This window comes from Aythya ferina, assembly GCF_964211825.1.
Source record: "Aythya ferina genome assembly, chromosome: 1".
Classification (NCBI taxonomy): Eukaryota; Metazoa; Chordata; class Aves; order Anseriformes; family Anatidae; genus Aythya; species Aythya ferina.
In genome coordinates, this window is record NC_140296.1 from 94,721,769 (window position 1) to 94,741,676 (window position 19,908).

Consider the following 19,908-nt stretch of genomic DNA (forward strand, 5'->3'; position numbering starts at 1 on the left):
CATGAAATGCTTTCAGAATTGGCTGGACATCTACACTCATTCATTTATCAGCATCAGCACTAGCTTTTGAAACTTCCACCAGTCTCCATATGTACTCCAGACAGCTCAATATCTTTTATAATTTGACACAGTGTTTCTCAGGTTGTCAGGGTGTAAAATAGCAGAGAAAAGAGACCACAAATAGAAGAGAGTATAATGGTCATTGCATTGTGTCTTTTCTGACCAGTGCAGCTAGTAAAGTTAAACCAAAGTCATAGCCTTCTGAGCAGCCCAGAAGGATTTAAATTGTGCACAAGGGCAGGCATACTGATGAATGAATTCACTGCAGGGAACTCAGCAATTCAATCTGGGGTACTCCTAAAAGGATATTGGGTAGCTTCATGGGTTACAGTTGATTTGACAAGAGTGATAAATGGAAATAGAGGCCACAAAATCTCCTGTCTCACCTCCCCCTTTCAATTCCACTCTTGATAGACTGTACACATATTAACAGCTTTCTATGCCTTTCAAGGATATGTATTTCTGGCAAGGACATATACTTTTCTGACAAGGTTTACAGAACATTTTGTTTTGCACCATGCATACACATGCTGCTGGATCCTATTTCTATTATATATTCAAACACTACACATAAGATTGCCATCACACAATCTGTCTTGTGCTGTCCCAAGGAGAAGAAAAGGTCCAAACTGTGATGTAAAAAATAATTCTCCCTTTACTAATTATCATCCAGAATTGGCAGACCTGGTCTTTCTTTCCTGTTAGGAGAAAAATACTATGGTACCTGTTCCTCACTTCTCCTCATCCATTCTTTCATCCATCTGCACTGTTGTTAGTAACTTCAAATAAGTTTCTCAATGCCAGCACATCAAACCAAGATGGAAGTATTCCATCAGTAGAAGTCCTCATGTGCTTCTCTATTATATCACTACAAAACAAGTTCAATGGCATTTAACCATCCACTTAAACAGGTGTGCCATTGCTTTCCTGTTTAGAGAGAATTTGCAGTATTGGTACTTTAATCTATGATGAAGGTTAGCAAGAACATGTGTAGACTTTGTCAAGAACTGTAGACAATCAATTTTCACCTCAGTCAAAAATACTACAGTACTAAATGTACTTTGTATACATGTAGACATCAGCACGTGAGCTCAAGAGTTATCAGAGCTAAGGTATTTATACTACCTATTGCAAAAGAACAGAGAAAACAGTGTTAAATTAATTTCTGAAAGGGATGAATTAATGTATATTTTACATTAAATTAGTACTGTTTTGGTACTACTGGATGACGTTACCTGGATATGGATAAAATTAAGTCAAACTCAGTTTTTAATGGATGAGGTTAAATCCTAGAGACTTCCACTTAAAGAAATATAAATAAATAAATAAATATCCATTGTAGTCAGGACAGTTATACAGTGAGTTATTCTCCAAGCCTTATCACATCCAGAGCAAGGAGGATATAACTTTATACTCTTCTCAGAAAACAGGGCAAGTAGAGGGCTGTAGCAAAGCAAAAATACAGAGCTACTCCATGTGTAAAAGATGTGCAAGGAAGAGTCTGTGGAATACATTTAAAGATAAATTTTTCCCTGATTAAATTTTTTATCTTGTACCTAGAAACTCATAACCTAACCAAACACACCAAAGGCAGTGATTATTCTGGGTTTGAAATTGTGCTCCAGGGGTAAAAATTTTGACAAACATGACTTACCAAGACCTTCCGGAATGCTACTTAAATTTAATGAGCCACAGAATTGTCACTGTTTGAGACTCAGATGACACATCTTCTGCACTGTCTGTGCGTAATTCATGGAGCAGAAAAGGACACAAACTTCTGTGAAATTGTCCTATATGAATTCTCCACTTCCTAGCAGTAAATTCAATCCAAGAAATGACTCCTTAGCTTCTAATTTTCAAAGAATTTCCAATGAATTAATGTGATTGAGACCTCTAATCCCTCCGAGAAATGTGATTGAAACTGATCTCAAAACTGTTGATATGCTGTTAGAAGAGAAAATAAATCACAGAATCACAGAATTTCTAGGTTGGAAGAGACCTCAAGATCATCGAGTCCAACCTCTGACCTAACTCTAGCAGTCCCCACTAAACCATATCCCTAAGCTCTACATCTAAACGTCTTTTAAAGACACTAGTCGTAACAGCCTGATTTCCGTAGGAAATCAGAATAAAAAAGAATGATAGTCTTGGGTTCATTTGAAAATATATTTTACTGTCAAATGTCTGGATTTAGGGAAAAAAAAAAATGAAGTTGGCATAGGAAAAGGTATTAACATCCATGTCTCCAAACAGAAGAATTTAGACATTTTTTTCAGTCACATCAAATATCTGTCTTTACCATAGCATCTCCATTAAAGTGCAAAGAAGAATTCACCAGTTTAAATTTTCCTTCAGCACTTCCAGAAAAGACCAGTGATTCATCCATCTAACTGCCATTGTTTTGGCTGGGAAAAAAAAAAAAAAAATACTTGGATGCACATGTCCACATAATCTATTTGAACCTAAATGTTATCTCATTTCCAGTGTGGTTTTATTTAGTTCTCCTCCCTATTAAGCTATTTTCACATTCTTCCATCAAACAAAAGGAAGCATCTTGGACCTTCAAGATCTAATGCAAAACTCCAAAAGCTCAGTTCTTTCCCCTTTTCCTCAAACATCCTACACTAAACCCATCAAACAGTGTCCAATCTCCTGAGACAGATCTAAATAGGCTGGTACCCTTCACACAGTGTGTCTTATGAATAATTGCTCAAGACTCAAACACACTGCAGACATATTAGCACAGTACTACGTCTAACCTAATAAATTTGGCTTCTCAGCAAACTGATTAGCTCCTCTAGGAGATTCTGCCTTGCTAACACAACAGTTCTGTCTCTGGTCTCCAAAGCTGGGCTGTGATCTACCACAAAACTCATCCCCCTGCCCCATCAACTAGTAAGACCCTCACATTGTCCCCCATCCCCAATAAATCCTCTCTTTCATAATTCACATGGATTTCTCTGTCCTTTGTATTCCTTTGACCTCCCTCAAGGGAAGAAGAGAAAAATATCTCTGAGATATTTCCTTGCCCTATCTGATATTCTCCCTCTATTGTCCCCTTTTCCCTATTCTTGCAGTATGAGCTGGTTCTGCTGAAGGCAGGTCATTTCCTCAGCCCTAACTACAGAAATTCCATTGTTTATACCCATAGAAGTTAGGAATAAGGTACCATTCTATATGGCTATGCTCAGCAGAATCGGCCTTGAAGAATGAGTTCAAGATTTTAGCTCAATAAAATCAATAGCAGCAGCAGGGAAAATGAAAGGGGAAAGGGAAAGGGAAAAGGAAAGGGAGAGGGGAAGGGGGAAGGGAAGAGAGAGGGAGAGAGAAAGAAGGGGAGGGGAGGTGAAGGGGGAAGGAGAGGGAACAAGAGGGAAAGGGGAAGGGAAAGGGAGAGGAAAGTGCATTAAATGTTGTGTATTTGAAATACAATACCTTCTGTAGGTCTGAGGCCTTCAGATTCAGAAAACACTAAGAAGAACAGGTTTAAATCACAATGCATTTCAACAAATATACAAACAAAACATGAAGAGTGTCATATTGGGCTGTCCATCTACCAAGAGAGAGAGATCCATGAGGAGACAGGCCAAGGGGGTGGGTAGATGATCCATGGCTCTTTTCAATTTTTCTAATCTGGCTCAGATTACAATCATGAAGTTCAGTAATAGAGATACTGCAAAAAACTTCTGTAATAAAAAATGTACCGTATTGTGCTAGACAGAATGAAGAAACTATTTTAAAACATTATAACAAAATTTATGCTGAAGAATATAGCCTGGGGATCTCAAAGTAGTAGGACAGATTTTATTCACTAAAAAACTTCAGTGGGACATTTCTCTTTTCAAATAAGGAAGTATAATATAATTATAGTATAATAAGGAAGGAGATGAGTGTCTGAGTTAGATAGACTGTGCACATCTTATGGAAGTGGAACTGTGATAAATCTGTTAGTTCTTGACTAGTGTTAATTATATATTTGGGCATGCCAAATAATTTTCAGGACAAATGGAAATAATTTCCTTCTCTTTCAATCCAAGATTCCCCCCAAATCATAAAACAAGTGATTTTGGAAATGATGTGACCTTGTGGATAAGGTAAAATAGAGCCCATAAACAAAAAAACAACAAGCATAAGGAACCCCTTCTAAGCAGAAAATTAAAAATAATCTGAAGGTGCTAGAGGTCTCATGCCTGTTTGATAATGTGAGAAAGAGTTCTCCTTCAAAGACTGGAGTAACAGAAAACAAAATGTAATTACCATCTGACAGCTTTCTGTATATACAAAGGATTGGTAGCTCCTAATGGGCAGGTGTCCACATTACAAAAAAACATTAATTAGTACTCCTGTTGGCAGGCTTAACTGAGAAAAACATGACTAAATGAGCATGGAACTGAAGTGCCTTCTGTGATGATAATTACATATACCCACATTTATTGTAATTTTGGGATGTGATTTTCCATTTGGATCTGAATCACTGAAAGGGTCTAGTTGTTGTGACAACATACAGGGATAATGACTCTATTAAAACACTCAGGGCCTAATTTCCAAAGGTATTCATCACCCACACCTTTAATGGGATCAGAAAACTTTTGGTAGCTTGGAAAATTAGAACACTCGTCATAATTTCAGTACAGAAAATGAAAAGTAGGAATTATAAGAAAACTACAAAGTAGCAGTGACTGTGAACAAAATGGAATAGCAACACTAAACATTAAAAGAACAGGTTGCATAAAAATAAGGAAGACAGAGAAGTTCGAAAGGAAAAATATTTATTATTATTTTTATTGTAGTTGTTGTTGTTACTATTGTTTATCTTGCATGAAGAAAAAAGAAAAGAAAGAAAAAAAAAAAAACAATAATAAGTGTTTATCCTGGTTATTATGTGTAACAGCAACTTCCTTTAGTAGCAGAAACAGATTTAAAGAGTATATTAAAACTGAATATTAAAGTTCCTATAAAATTTGAAGGGAAATAGTACTTATCACAAGTATAGACTGTAAGCAAGTTATGAATGATATGGAAAAGTCTGTTGTGATAGAATTGGATGAAACCATTCACAAGAGACTAATCCCTATAGCGTAACACTGAAATGTTATTCTGGGCTCCAATATATTGGGGACCACATCTGCAAAAAAGACCAACAGTTGTAAGCTGAGAAGCTCTGGGCCTTTCTGGTGATGTTCCATAAACCCAATTTATCTGGTCAATTGCAGAAACAATTATACACCATCTCCTAAAGCCCAAACAAGTAATTTTCCCCTCAGGTAAATGTTTGGAGTGCCTATATTGAATTTTCCAATACTTTTTATAATCACTATATTAAACATCATGTTGTTTTAATGTTCTTGATATGAAACCCTTTGTGGTCATGATTCATACCAGCCTGTAATTAGTAATTACACAGCAATCAATTTAGCCAAGTGAAAATCATTCTGATCTGAACAGGTGTGTCATTGGTGTTGATTTCAGGGGATGGGCAGAAAAATGAAGATGTTTGATTAGTACTGTACACTCAGAGAAAGAAATGAAGAATGTATTTCCATCCAACAGAATTCAAACTGAGGTAGTCACTTTAATGCATGTCTTTTCAAATACTACTGAAGAGCCTGCAAAGATGTCAGAACCTTAGGCCGTGACCCTGTACTTAGACAGCTCTATCCAGAGTGAGCCTATCTGGGGTCAGACCACATCCAGCAGCAATTCATGAAGACATGTAGCTGGTCCGAATGCACTGGATTTCACAATCAAAGACTTTATGCCTTTATTAACATTTTCCAGGCTTCTGCAGCTGAAAATGTTCTTGAAAGAGGAAGAAAAACAAAAAGAGATAAAACATAGTCTATAAAGTTGCATATAAAGTTGCACATGGACTGTTTTATTGTGTAGTTGGAAAAACCTGGAACAGCTGCAGTATGAATGACTGGAAGAATCATAGAATCACAGAATGGTTTGGGTTGGAAACGACCTTAAAGATCATCTATCCCACCCCCTTCCATGGGCAGGCACACCTCCCACTAGACCAGGATCCCCAAAGCCCCATCCAACCTGACCTTGAACACTTCCAGGGATGGGGCATCCACACCTTCTCTGGGCAACCTGTTCCAGTGCCTCACCACCCTCATAGTAAAGAGTTTCTTCCTAATATCTAATTAAAATTTACCCTTTTTTAGTTTAGAAGAACTTTACTTTTTAGGAAAAAAAAAAAAAAAAAAAAAAGGATTATGAATAAAAGATGTCAAGAAACAACAAAACATGATCTTGCCTAAATCTTGTTCCCATTTTCTGTGAATAACGATTAATTTAACCTTAAAATAACTAGAGTTGTCTGAAGTGTTAAACATTGAAGAATTATGTAACAGACATCAAAATCAAGTTAAGCTGCAAAACTCTGAGGACTTTTATGTATCTCATCTATTTAGCACAGTGATAGAAAACATATTAATAGGACACTATGGGAACTACAATGTGCTTATCTCATTAGCCAGGTTGGAAGTTAACTGATTGAATCTTGGGTACAATCTAGAACTTGGGGAGAAGAAAAGGCCACTAGAATGGGAAATAACAGCATCTTCAAAAACAAATTTTACATATTATCATAATACACAGTGTTATGGAGATACAGTCTCCACAGGCATGTGGCTGCATTAGCTCATGTCAGTGGTGGACAGGAGATCTCTGCACTGTGGCCAGTACGCTAAGACATCCCAAGTTAGCAAGTAACTGCAGTCAAGCTGACAGAAACCAAGAGATTTCCAGCTGATAACCAATTCTTGCTTGACATACTAATGCTCCATGATGCTCTTGGGAGTCTTTGCTGTCTGGTATTGCCATCATCAAGTTCTGTGTTCATGTAGCTCTGGGTCAAAGTGAGCACCTCACACATTCATACTCATGCTGTACCTGAGCATATTCTGTGCTCTCTGCTCTCTCTGTGTCATTGCACAAGGTGTTCATCCACGTCAGGAGTGTTCAGCTTTCAAACAGCTCCTAGGACCATGGGTAGCTCCAGCTCTCGCTCTATTATACTGCTGCTTCTACCTTATGCATGGAGGCTTTTCAGACAAGAGGGAAGAAAGGTTAAAACAATCAAGGAAGTTGGAAGAAAGTGTAGAATCTTGTAATGTTGAAAAAGCAGGGACTTTCCCAGATAGTGAGTGAGGCAAGGGTATGCAATACAAGAGACAAGATGGCTGAAGAAATGGTAGACATGTAGAAAGATGATGGGCAGCCTGCCTAGGAGATATCAAGGTAGAACAGAGGAGCCCAGAAGATATATATGCAAGAAGTTAATATCATCACAGTTTAATATCTTCATAACGGAATAAAATGCTTTATCCCATCCCTATTAGAGCACATATTTTAGCCTTTAAAAGATAATAGACATAAATATTTTAGTACCATTAATGTTCAGATAGATTAAAAGCAACAGAAATGGCTAGCTTCATGAGCTGACTTTTTATCACCAGCATTATATATAGTATTCTGGGGATGGTTAAACTTAGAGAGAACTCATTTTGAAACTTCTCCATGATGTGGAACCGTATATGCAGTACAACGTGTATAAAGTATAATCAGCTGTACTGTTTAAGGAATATATAGATTTTCTGTGTCTGGCTTGTAAATCTTTAGTCTGATTCAAATAGAATTTATCCATATATTCAGTTACATATTTCAGTTAAAACGTATTCCAACCCCAAGATGAAATACAGGAGATGTCTACATGGCACAACACAGCCATGTCTAGGTAAAAAGCTAACAAGTACTAGTGGTGCAGTTACATTCGTGCAAGGCTCTTGCAGACCAATTTACGTGTTGACAGCTATTGTTCTTTCAGTGGCTGCTTGGGGATATCTAGGCAGCATTGCACTATGCTGAGCAGGCATTCCCTTGCAGAAAACAGCCTTTTGTTTTAGTTTGAAAGAATAAATGCAAATGATAACTCTAGCCTCAGTTGACAATAAGCATGAGTCTCAGAGCAGTCAGAACCCTTTGTCAGCATGGTCTAAATAAAAAGGTAATGGCAAGAGCAACATTAAACTTACTTTCACCCTGTGTGGTCTTTTTCTTAATGAACATTTTGCACTTCTCTGTCATTTATGATCACGTATAATATATCACAATATATTGTGCATATTATTAAAATAAGACTATCAACACAACATCGAAAGACCTTGGGAGATGCTATGACTGAGCCTGTGCAGTTCAAGTAGTAGGAAGTCCCTGCCTCAAAGATGTACAGTCTATTTAGATAAGATAGATAGTACTTGTGGGTTTAAGGCATAGAGAAGGAGGTGGATACACTGTGATAGCAACAAACAGCATGCTAGTTTCACAGCCGTTCTTTTTGGAAATGTGGGAGAGTGTGAAGAGAGGGAGAAGGAAGGTGTTTTTTTTTATAAAGGAACAAGTTAAATGGAGAGAAAAGGGAAGGGAGAAAGCATTTTAGGAAAGATGATGAGCTGGATAAACCAAGAGAGAAGCAGCAGCACATGATGGTGAGAAGAGAAAGAGGTAAAGGATAGGGGCAAACCTTTAGCACAGCGGAAGGAAGGCAATCAATACCACAGAAATTCCAGAAAGAATTACCTGTTAGCCATCTAACAAGTAAGTATTTAGTCTGATTTAGTCATGTATACTGCATTTCCAATGAGTTGAGAACTGCCAGCAGTGATTCATCTACTCAAGGCACTCAGATTAAGATAGACTAACTTTTATTTAGATGTTCAGTATTCACTCTGTTGATAATACAGGGAGTTTAATTAGCTTAGACTGTATATTCACATTTTTATGTGGATAAGTGTATGTATATAGTATATACATGTATATCCATATAAACTTAGGTGACATGAGTCCCAAGCCATATGTCTAAAGGTCCCTATATCGATTATTTCATCTGCATCTCCTGTTATTATCTTCATTAGCTCTTAGGGGCTGGCAGATTGAAGGCCAGGGCTTGACTTTGTCCATTTAAGGAAAGGGAGATTTTCACCCTACATGGGAATGTCACTGATAACAAAATAATCGTGCAGAAAGTACTACACTATAATTTTCTGATTTATCAGTGTGGAAGACATCACCTTAAACAAAATCTAAGTTCTCAAATTCAGAAAGGCTGATTTACCACAACATTTCTCTATTTTAATGCTGTTGCAGTTTCACTGAAAAATATCTGTGTAAGGGAGTTGTAAAAGATATGGACAGGGAGCGATTTTCATTATTAGCATTTTTGCATCATCTGACACATTTCTTGTTCATTTTTGCTTTTGAAGATTCATTTTCATAGATCTAACAAGAAAAGGGTGCTAAAATTGGAAACTGTGTGAGATACTTTGGTATTATTCAATCTGGAGCCAAATCTGACACTGAAGACAGTTTTTGCTTAAGAACTTTCATTGAATGAACATGATCACAGCACAAAACAAGATCACAAGGTACCTGAAGAAATGGGTTCAGTTTGAAATGTTTGATCTATTCTCTTCACTTATGATTTATTTTTTACAATACATCAAGGCAAGTAATAAGTAAAGCATATTTTATTAGCTCATTGTTCTCTTAAGTAGTTTAAATAATCATTTCTAGATTTCTTCGGGCATGCTTCTACCTATAATTATTCATGTGAAATCCCTGGTTTATAAATAGTCTTCAAGTGATTCTTACAAAAATCTGGAGTTTAATGCCATAAGAATGCAAACAACAAGATGAGTCTTTCCTTTTCAGGTCAGAGGGGCAATGAGTTCATGAAACACTAAACGCAGACATTATTAACATCTGAAAATATATAAGCATTATGAAAATAGATATAAGCATATAGAAAATGGATATCTACATGTATTTTCTATATATAGATATCTATTTTTCTATATGAAAATGAATAAGTATTTTTAAGTCTGTTTACTATAGCAATTCTTCTCTGTTATGCTTCCACCAACTTTTTTTTTTTTTATATATATATAAGGAAGCTGTTCAAGGTACCTTTTATTTCCTCTATTAAAATTCAGAGTATATTAATATATGACCTAAAAAGGAAAATAGCAGTTTCTTAAAAGTTTGATCTCCAGGTCTTTGAATTGTTAAGAACATTTCCACTGATTATATAGCTTTTCAACATGCATTAATTATACAGTCACCCTTCCACCCGTCAGGAGATTTAGATGACAAAACATATGTAAAATTATCCACTCTGTCTTGAAGACTGTTTGTTGAGACTTGAGTTATGCTGGTTTTTCCAATGCAGTTTTAACAACCCAAAGTGCTTTTTTGCTATATTTTTTAGTATAGCATCACTACACCATTTTGATGCCAGGATATTCTTCTTCATTTTCATCTTATACGTACACTTGCTAGTTTCACATTGTTGGCTACTAATGCTACATTTAAGCTTTAACTACTTCATTGCAAGTACCTTTGTCTATAATCTGTTAGAACATTCAAACACTCTCAAAAGCAAGCAGTACATACAGTGCAATGGCTGACAAAGTACAGAAATTGAAGTTCTCCTTGTGTTTAGGCAACACGACTTCTTATAAGAGATGTGTTTTTACTGGGATCTGAGGCAATCAAATAAATATTTGGGTATTCTGTAGGGTCTTTTTAATGGCAGATGAAAATTAATCTGACATACTTTACCCACAAGAGCAAAGAACCTGAGAATGTAAACCTGCCTTTAATCATGTAATAATACCAGCAAATTACTTAACCCCTACAACCCCTACGTTTGGTCTTTCTCCTTACCCCAGATATTTATTTTTTTACCTAATGGTCCCCTTAGTTTCTTAATGGCCATTTCACATTGCTACTTAAATTACTCTTCTACAGTTGACAGCAGATGAAACAATTACTTAACAGCATAATAATGTAAAACATAATTGTTTGTAAAATAATCTGTATAGTCTGGCACTGTTACCACAATAAATTAGGGATAATTTAAAATTTTTAGTTCATAGATTTGCAGACAAAAGTAGGTTGTTGTTGTTTTGTTTTGTTTTGTTTTAATATTTTTTACATTCATGTTCTCTGCACTACATTTTTAAATAAGTTTTTTTCAGTTATTTGAGAAAACCTGAAAACCTGAGATTTACTTCAACTTATACCTCTCTTAAAATGCCAAAAATAGAAAGTCACTTTCTCTCTTCCTTTCCTTTTGTTTTTGTTCTTTTTTTTATTATTGTTGTTGTTCTGTAAATATGAGTATTATCTCTCCTGCTAACATAAATTAAAAACTGTTTTTTATTTTTTCTCTTTATATTTCATTTATTTATTTTTCTTCTGGGAGATGCACGTACACTAGAAAATGTTCATACATACTCAGTAGCAGTCAGCAAAAACTATTTATGCTCCTCCTGTTCCCAGAAAAGTTTTCTACCTTTGGAACTACCATATGCCATTCCCACTATATAATATAGGAATGTTTGTATCTTCTTGTTAGAGAATGACAAAGTATTTGCAGTGGGTTTAATGCAAGACTCTGTGAGCTATGTATCTCGAGTTCAAGGCAAATTGAAAAGCTTCTATAGAACTGCTGCTGGATTTTCTGCCTAAATATGTGTATATATATATTTGTATATAGATGTATATATTTTTTTCTATACATATTTCACAGTCCAAGCATGAAAGATGAGTAAGTTAACTAAAACTATGAGAAATGTAAAAACTATATTCCAGTTCAGAGAAATAAACTCAGTTTCTCCCGTTGTTAATGCCAACTTCCTCCATGTAAGTCTTCCGATATGAGAGTTACTGAGTGTGCTTCACAAAATCTGAACACTTTAATGAGCCATACTCACATCTACTGTTCAATAAGTATAGTGAATCCAGGGAAGGTACATCCTCAGGAACTCTGCTTACTTCATATATTCAAATACTGTATTTTAAGTTCATTCCAACTAATGCAAATTGAAATCACCTCTTGTGGCAAGCACAGTATATTCCGCTGTAATATATTCTTAGCCATTCAAACGCTGGTATCACTGCAAGGGAATATGGATTACTCGCTCACATTCTCACCTCTCACCTTTGAAGCTGAGGGTGAGGCCAACTTGCCTGAGAACACATTGTTCTGGGTATGGCACAAATACAGTCCTTACAGGACCTATCCCAGATGTTAAAAAAAAAAAAAAAAAAAAGCAGATAAGCAGATAGAAACAACCATCCTACTTGGGAAGGGCAAGATGAAATAATAAAAATAAAGAAGACACATGCCATACTTTAGTTTTGGTGTGGAGAGAGATGAAAGGAGACTCAATAAATTTAGGCAGGTCTTACTTACGGCAGGTATTTTAGTAATAGTAGAAGAATGCAGTAACACAGCTCTTTTATTGATAAAGGTCCTAAAGATGAGCTATTAAGCTATTACTTTTCTTTGGTGTATATGTGTCCAGATAAAAATGAAAGTTTCTATGGTATTTTTCAAAGAGCTCCACCTCCTTCTGACAATCCCTCTCCATCTAAAATAAGCTATGCTTTCGAGAGCTAAGTGTAGGCTATTGCTAAAATGAATAACACATAATGAGTGCTGCATTTGCCTACACATCATCACTTAACAACCAGTATCTAATTCATTACTGTAAAGCATTTTAGGATGTCATGAGTATGAAAGACACTACATAAAATGAAATTCTATTATTCTCATTTAATAGTATTTCAAACATAACACCATTTCCATGTAGTTTGAAAAGTAATTTAAGATATCCCAAGATAGATTACTCTGAGCTAAAATTTCAGAAAAAGTTCTTGCTCATTGAATTTGCATTTAGCAATTGAATAGCTATTGCCTGAAAGGATATATCAATGAAATTACTAGGGATTTGCCACTGAATTACTTTTGAAAGTAACAAACCTTCAGAAGAAAAAAAAAAAAAAAAAGTATAATGGATATAATGTGTCTCAGTTCTGATCCATAGTTCAGTCAGTACAGGCCTTATAGGATCATAGGATCATAGAATATCCTGAGTTGGAATATGAAGTACTATTAGAAATTTTAGCCAAAGTTCTAGATTGCTTCAACAGATTCTTAGCATGGTGGTGCAACTCTGCATTTGTGAACTGGCAAAAGCACAACAGTATTTTCAGCTGTTCAGTAAACAAACAAAACAAAGATAATGCTCTCACCAATTTGTCTTAGCTGAAGTAAACAGCCATTGACCAGAAAGCTTCAGTATGTCCTTCGACTAGAAAAATTACAGGAAGATCATGCACTCTCTTTCTCAGCAATTTTTCCTTACAACACAAGTGTATTTCCTTACAACACTCTGTATTTTGATTCCCATCTGGAATTTGTTGCAATCCTCATTCTTTGCTAATGCATGACATGGAACTTATTAAGTCTGCAAGGTATTGTTAGCACTATTAACATCTTCTCATGCATGCTGTGACAGTATCTATGGCAGAATATACAGCGAGTGAAGTCAGACAATGAGAGCTTTATACAAAGGTGCCTCATTTTCTTTGGCTGAGAAGCCAAAGAGTAATTTAAAGTCCACACTTTCTGTGCATGTAATGACATGATAAAAATTTGAGATTTAATTCAATTTAAGATTAAGGACTGCACAATCTCAAAATATTGCAGAATGGAGCAACAGTTCATTTGCCTTAAGCAAGCTTATAGAAAGGAAATATCTCTATATTTTTTCTGACTACAGTGGGAAAAGACTCTTCATTATAATAATAAAAATTATTATCATAGAATGATAATAATTAAATTTCATAGCAGTGTCAAACAAAACATTAAAAAAAAAAAGGAAAAAAACTCCCCTAGAAAAAGGGTATTTGCCACTTCTTTCTCACACACCCTCAGCTGAATAAGGACCTCAGTTCTCACCAAGTGCAAAAAGTATAAAGAGTTTTAAATATCCATCTTTACTAGTTTAAGTTATCATGTTTCACACACTAATTTACATATCACACATATCACATATTTGTACATTTCACACATAATTGTACTATATACATGCATGTGATTTCAAATACGAAGAGTGGGATTTATTGCTTTTTATTCATCCAGGAAGATAATAGCTATCTCACACAGATATGCAAGGGTAGCACATAGCTGCACACAGACCGGTCTCTTACAGTAGCAGAATCTATCTTTGTTGTTCCCCTAATGCTGTTGAATGCTTGCATTCTTGGCCCTAGAACAGGTTAACAAGAATCCATGGACTCAACTCCCTCCAGAAATCACTAAATGTTGACTAAATAGCTACAAAAAGATATGAGCCTACGAAAGATACGAGCACTAGCTGAGATGAAAAGTAAGGACTGAATTGTTTGGTGTACTTTCTAAAGTTGCAGTTCTTGTTTTCCTTGTAATCTTGAAGAAGAATACTACCGGCATCTGCTCTTAAAGAGGAGTTCTGACCTGAAGTGAAACCACACCTGCTAAAGATAGAATGAAAAAAATGTTTTAATGGCTTTTTACCCCCATGCTAGTCTGTCAGAACTCATTCTGTTGGAAAGGATGGAATTTCTTACTTATTAGTCATCAAAATCAAATTTCTTAAAGTTGTTTTAATTTCCTTAAAATTTGCCATTTTGACAAAACAGATGAGTGGAAAAAAATGCTTTGAGTTTCCAGAAGGACTTTGTTGTGTGTATGTTTTCACAAACTAATGTTCATTAGAGAAGAAGAAAAAATTCAAAACCTTAGAAGAGTTTCATACAGATTCTAAACATCAGTGATAATGGTAAAAAAAGTGTGGTTTTGTTTTGTTTTGTTTTGTTTTGTTTTGTTTTGTTTTCAAGAAAATATCTGGAAAAAGAGAGGTCATTTTTGGAACCTCTCCTATTGAGAAACCACACTCCTACAAGACTACCTCTGTCTTCTGAAGAAGGAGGATCAATTTTGGTAGTCCTGGTCATTTCCTTCCAGAAAAGGCAACCAAACCATTCCTATATTTTCAAGTGCAGCAATTAGCTCAATCTTGTTAGCCATTTCATGTTGGCTCTCAAATATGGAAATTCACATGGGTGACAGTTTCATAAACCTGAAAACCTTAGCTTCTTCCCGTACATGATATACCCTATCTGATGTAGAGAAAATCTGTAGTATCTAAAAATAAATATTTCTGTTTCATGCACTTACCTGTCAGTGGTCTCAAAACACTACAGAAGGAAGAAGTAGGAAAAAGTACATTCTGCTAGTGTTTGTTTGTACCAGCTTCTTCAAAACAAACAATATTTGATCATTAGCAGAACTCTAAGGTTCAAAAATGTATAACCTTTTCTTATATATTTTATTTAACACTTTCATTTAAAAGGGAAATGGTATACTAGTCTCCTATGTCCTTATGATAGACTTCATTATTAGTGAAAAGTACGTAATAATATGCAAGAGAAAAGTATTAATATTTAAAATCACTACTTGTTATTAGTCTAATAAATCCAACCTTCCATCTTCAGGACTCAACATTGATCTTCCCCAACTGTTCATTCCTGATAAACTGTGAGTTCTCTAGTGGGAGGGGGTGTTTTACAGCCACATTATACAGCTACATGGACACAAATTATTGATGATTTTCACAGTGCTGTGCTTTGCTTTGATGATTAATGCTATACAAGAAATTGCTATATATTACCATTAACTTTTTTTTTTTTTTTTTTTCTGGCACTCTTGTGCTATTTCTAATGCCAGTTTTCTTTCTTCCTCTTGTTTTGTGGTTTTGTTTTGATTTGTTTTGTTTCTCTTCCACAATAATGCATGAATCTGATGCTGAATGATATGTTATCAACATGGCTTATACCATTAACCTTGACACTGTTGCAGAATATAACCTTAAACCCTTGTCTTAATACTAAATACACTAAATGGTATGTATACAGTTGCGAAGCATTATCTGTTCCTGTCATGAGTTCCAATGTTTCCTATTGCTATGAAATGTGAGCTTTTGTTTGCAAAACTCTGGCTTTCTGAAGTGCAAGTAGTAGTAGGTTTGGTATAGAAAAATTCTTCTAGATTTTTATACCAAATATAAGCCAGTACTGGGATAAAACAGAAATGAACAACCCCCTTTCTTGTCATATCATAGTCAAATAGCATTGTAAAACTATGTCTATACTGTCAAATAACATCTGGTACGGACTACTCTCACACCATTCTCAGCTCATTGCTTACCCCAGTGCTGTTCATACAGACTCAGCCAAAGAAATATGGTGCCACACTGAATCCTGTCCCCAGCCATCTCAGCAACTACTGCAGGCCACCTCACACAGAAGCCAGCACCTTGCCCCAGAGCTGAGACAGGGAGCAAGGAACACCTATTTGAGGTTACTGTCCATTAAAGTTATATCTTGGAGGTAATTTGCTCTGTTTATATCTGGGGGAGAAAAAGCTGCTTGTGTAGAAAGTCAGCATTTGCATACTCATGTCCTATAAGTCACTGTCTCCTGACCTCAACAGGGGCTTAGGCACAGCTCCCACACATATTTTTAATAGAAGTTGATACCCAGTACTTTTCCCTTCATCTGGAATTGTCAGCTGTGAGCATCTAAAATGTTTGCATTTTAAAGACAGCTGTGGTGTAATAGACAGGTAACTGGTAGCTGTGCTTACCCACAGGGCTGAGAATGAGTCACTAAAGAGGCTTGTATAGTTTCTGGGATCATAAGGGTCAGAGTAGCCATAACAACTTCTCAGAAACAGCTAACAGGGTTTTAAAGGTTTGTGAAGGGTTGACATTTTTAATTTAACCCAAACTCTTGCTCTAAATTCAGTAGGTGAGATGCAGATTCCAAGAGGTCATACCCTCTTGGGCATCAGTCCCTGTTAAGGGGAACTCCAGCAAATCTGAGGGTTTGACCAAGACTGACCAAGCCATCTGCCAAAGCAGGCTTAGTTACTGCAAATACAAGTGTATGACACAAGAAAACAAAGCAGACTAAAAATTTGAGTTCACAAATGAGTGACAAAGACACGCAGGTTTGAGTGGGAGTCCCTCACACACCAAAGAGAAAAAACAAACAAACAAACAAACAGTATTTCATTCAATTCATTTAGTTGTCAGGCCCAATATCAAGTCATTCATTCAAGCTTCCATTAGAAATTCATCTCTCTCTAAATAAGCTTTTTTTCTTTTTTTTTTTTTTTTTTTCCAGTATATTTTTTCTGTGTGATGGCCATTTCCACACATTTTGTCAGAAAACCTGAACACATACGCAAATTATAGTACAGAGGGTAAAATGGGAGAATTTCTTTCTCCATTATCACTGTGGATGAATAAGTTCCATTACTCCAACCAAATACAAATGCATACACAGATAAATAAATATGTTTCATTCTTCAAAGTTAATACAGTCCAGAGACTACAGGAAACAAAAAATAATAACAAGGGCACTGGCTATTTAGAAGCAAATATATATCCCTAAATACAATAGAAATATATGAAGGAGTAATGTCCTTCCCTCACATTGCCACTTGCGCTCAAGTGTATTTTATATATATATATATATATATTTGTTTTTTATTTTGTCTGTTCCCCCAGGAGAAGCCCAAAAGAGAAACAGAGATGGCCAAATTGACAGAGTCAATGAGTGAGTACAACAAATAGGAAGTTCAACTACTTTCTTTTTCCATCTGTTCCACTGCCTCGCATAACACCACAAAAACAGAAAATAGTGCTTGCATTCAGGGATCTCATTCCAACCCTGTCTTCACTCCTAATTTCATCATAAATCATTCCACTCCTTCCAAAGAAAAAGAACCCCTACAGGAAGGACTTCTATTTTCTTTGTTCACTGTTTAAATCAGCTGTGTTTGGATATAAATCCAGCAGAACTCCTACTTCTTGTTTAACTTCATGAGCCGGAATTTCACTTCAAGAGAATGTATCTACTTGTATATGTAATGAGTGCCTAATTTATTATATTCAGGTTAGAGTGTAAATTTCTTCATTAGCTTACAAAACGACCCACTAAATCCAGTGCAATTATTCAGGATTGTTACCTATGCAAGATTTATCCAACAGGAATTATGCCCAGAGATATTTGAGAAAAACTTTCCATTGATTTCACTGGTTTCTAAGACACATATATTGTCTTGAATATGCAACCCAGAAGTCATTTGTGCTTCCTCTTTAATACCAGATCCAGATAATGGATTAATGCTTATAAACACTCAGCTGAGAGACTCAGACAGGATAATCTATTCCAGAATAAGATTTGGGTAAAATTTAGGAAGAAATCCTGGCAAACAATCATCTCTTTCCCAAAACAAATCTAACTCCACAGCCTACGCAAGCTTAAGTAAATTGTCCGGAAAGAGAGAAATCTTTTACTCTGTTTAACCAGAACCCATAGAAAGACGGAAACACAGACATACATAAGACTCATTTACATTAGAAAGTTATTTCCTGTTGTTGTTATTGTTGTTGTTTGTTCTGAAAAGAACTGTTGTTAGGGCAGCACTCCCATGCCTTTTTGCTATCATGTTTGCTCTGCTTCCTTTTGAAAACATTGACTGTATTTCTTTACATATGTTATTGCAAGGTAGAATAACCAATGTTAGCTATAAAAATGTATATATTATTTCAGTATCAGAAGTGATCTATCCCACAAAAAAATTCTGCAGACCTGGGAGAAACAATAGAGGCATCAAAGCATCCATGTACTGGAGACCATATTCCTAAAGTTTTGTGCACACGTACAGAACTCAGAATTCAGTCTAAGAGCTCCCCTCCAAACTGTGAGTCTTACTAAGCAGTAGCAAACTGCAGGGAACAGTATAAGATACATGGCAATCTACTGATGGGTATTTAAACTCTAGTAAAGCACTGGCTGGAGTTCTTTCCATTGGTCTGTGCACTGATATCTGAATGCTGCTGTGTCTATTTCTTGTCCCCCACTCTGCTTCTAGTAAGACCAGGCAAAATTCAGGTTTCTAAGGGAGGCTCATAGATGATATTTTCAGTTTTTCGGAACAACAAGATCCACATCCCTATGCCTTGTCAATTATTAGTAAGTAGAAAGAATTATTTCTCAGTGGTGCAACAAAATCTATGAGGTAACAGAGGAAAGATCAACAATACAGTTTAGCAAGGTCCAAAAGGACAAAAAAAAAAAACAAAACAAAAAAAAAAAACAGACCCTCTAGAAACTTTGTCCTCTTCTCTGGCATAAAGAATAATATGCTCCACTAATTTCTATGGATGTACAATGTCATTCTTAGTATCATCCTGGGACTCCATCATTTCTCTGGCTTTAATGGATACTGGGTAGCTGTAGAATGATGCCCTAATGGGTGGAATGGAGATAGATGGGATGATGGAGGAAAATGTTATCAGAAGTGGAAGGAGATAAGTAGTATCTTTCCTGTGCTTTAAGTATCGGATGGGCTTTGGACAGCCTTTCAAAGACAATGTGAGAACCTCACCAAAAAGACTTAGGTGAATGCAAGCAACTTTCTGAATGTCTTGAAGAGCAAAAGGACTGTCATCCATAAAAGTCCATAATTGATCAGGAGGTGTTCAAAAATACACTATGCAGCTCCCTTAGGATTCCTGTTTTACTTGTTAATGATTTTTATTTTGCTTCTTTTAAATATTTACTGCTGCTTCATATGAGTATTTGTTCATACTTCATGCAAATATTTTATGAAATTTTCCAATGGATTCATAAAATTTTAAAATATTTTTAGTGTAAGTCACATGCTGGAAGGAAAAACCTCACTGAATATACCACAGTGCTCATGATAAAGCTAATGCAGATTAAAAGAAAAAAAAATGGAACGGTAAAGCAGCAAACTGCCATATGGGCAAAACAGGTCAAATAGTTCTTAAAAAAAGCAAAGGGTGCTTAGACCTCTGGTTTGGATTGCAGAGCCTTTTTCTTGCAACTGAGAAAATAAATAAAGGACTCCAGAAA

At 35.8% G+C, this 19,908-nt stretch overlaps 1 protein-coding gene across 2 annotated transcripts in view; it reads left to right on the plus strand.

Annotated features, from left to right (window-relative positions):
- Positions 1 to 19,908, plus strand: part of KCNJ6 (potassium inwardly rectifying channel subfamily J member 6) — a 162,923-nt gene that overhangs the window by 30,586 nt on the left and 112,429 nt on the right. Inside the window, exon 2 of one of the 2 annotated variants that reach the window (XM_084528845.1) lies at positions 17,532 to 17,580. The exons of the other annotated variant lie outside the window; for it this stretch is intronic. Coding sequence (XP_084384971.1) covers positions 17,556 to 17,580 — 25 coding nt within the window. The 5' untranslated portion in view covers positions 17,532 to 17,555. The remainder of the gene's footprint in view (positions 1 to 17,531; positions 17,581 to 19,908) is intronic. 2 annotated transcript variants of the gene reach the window in all.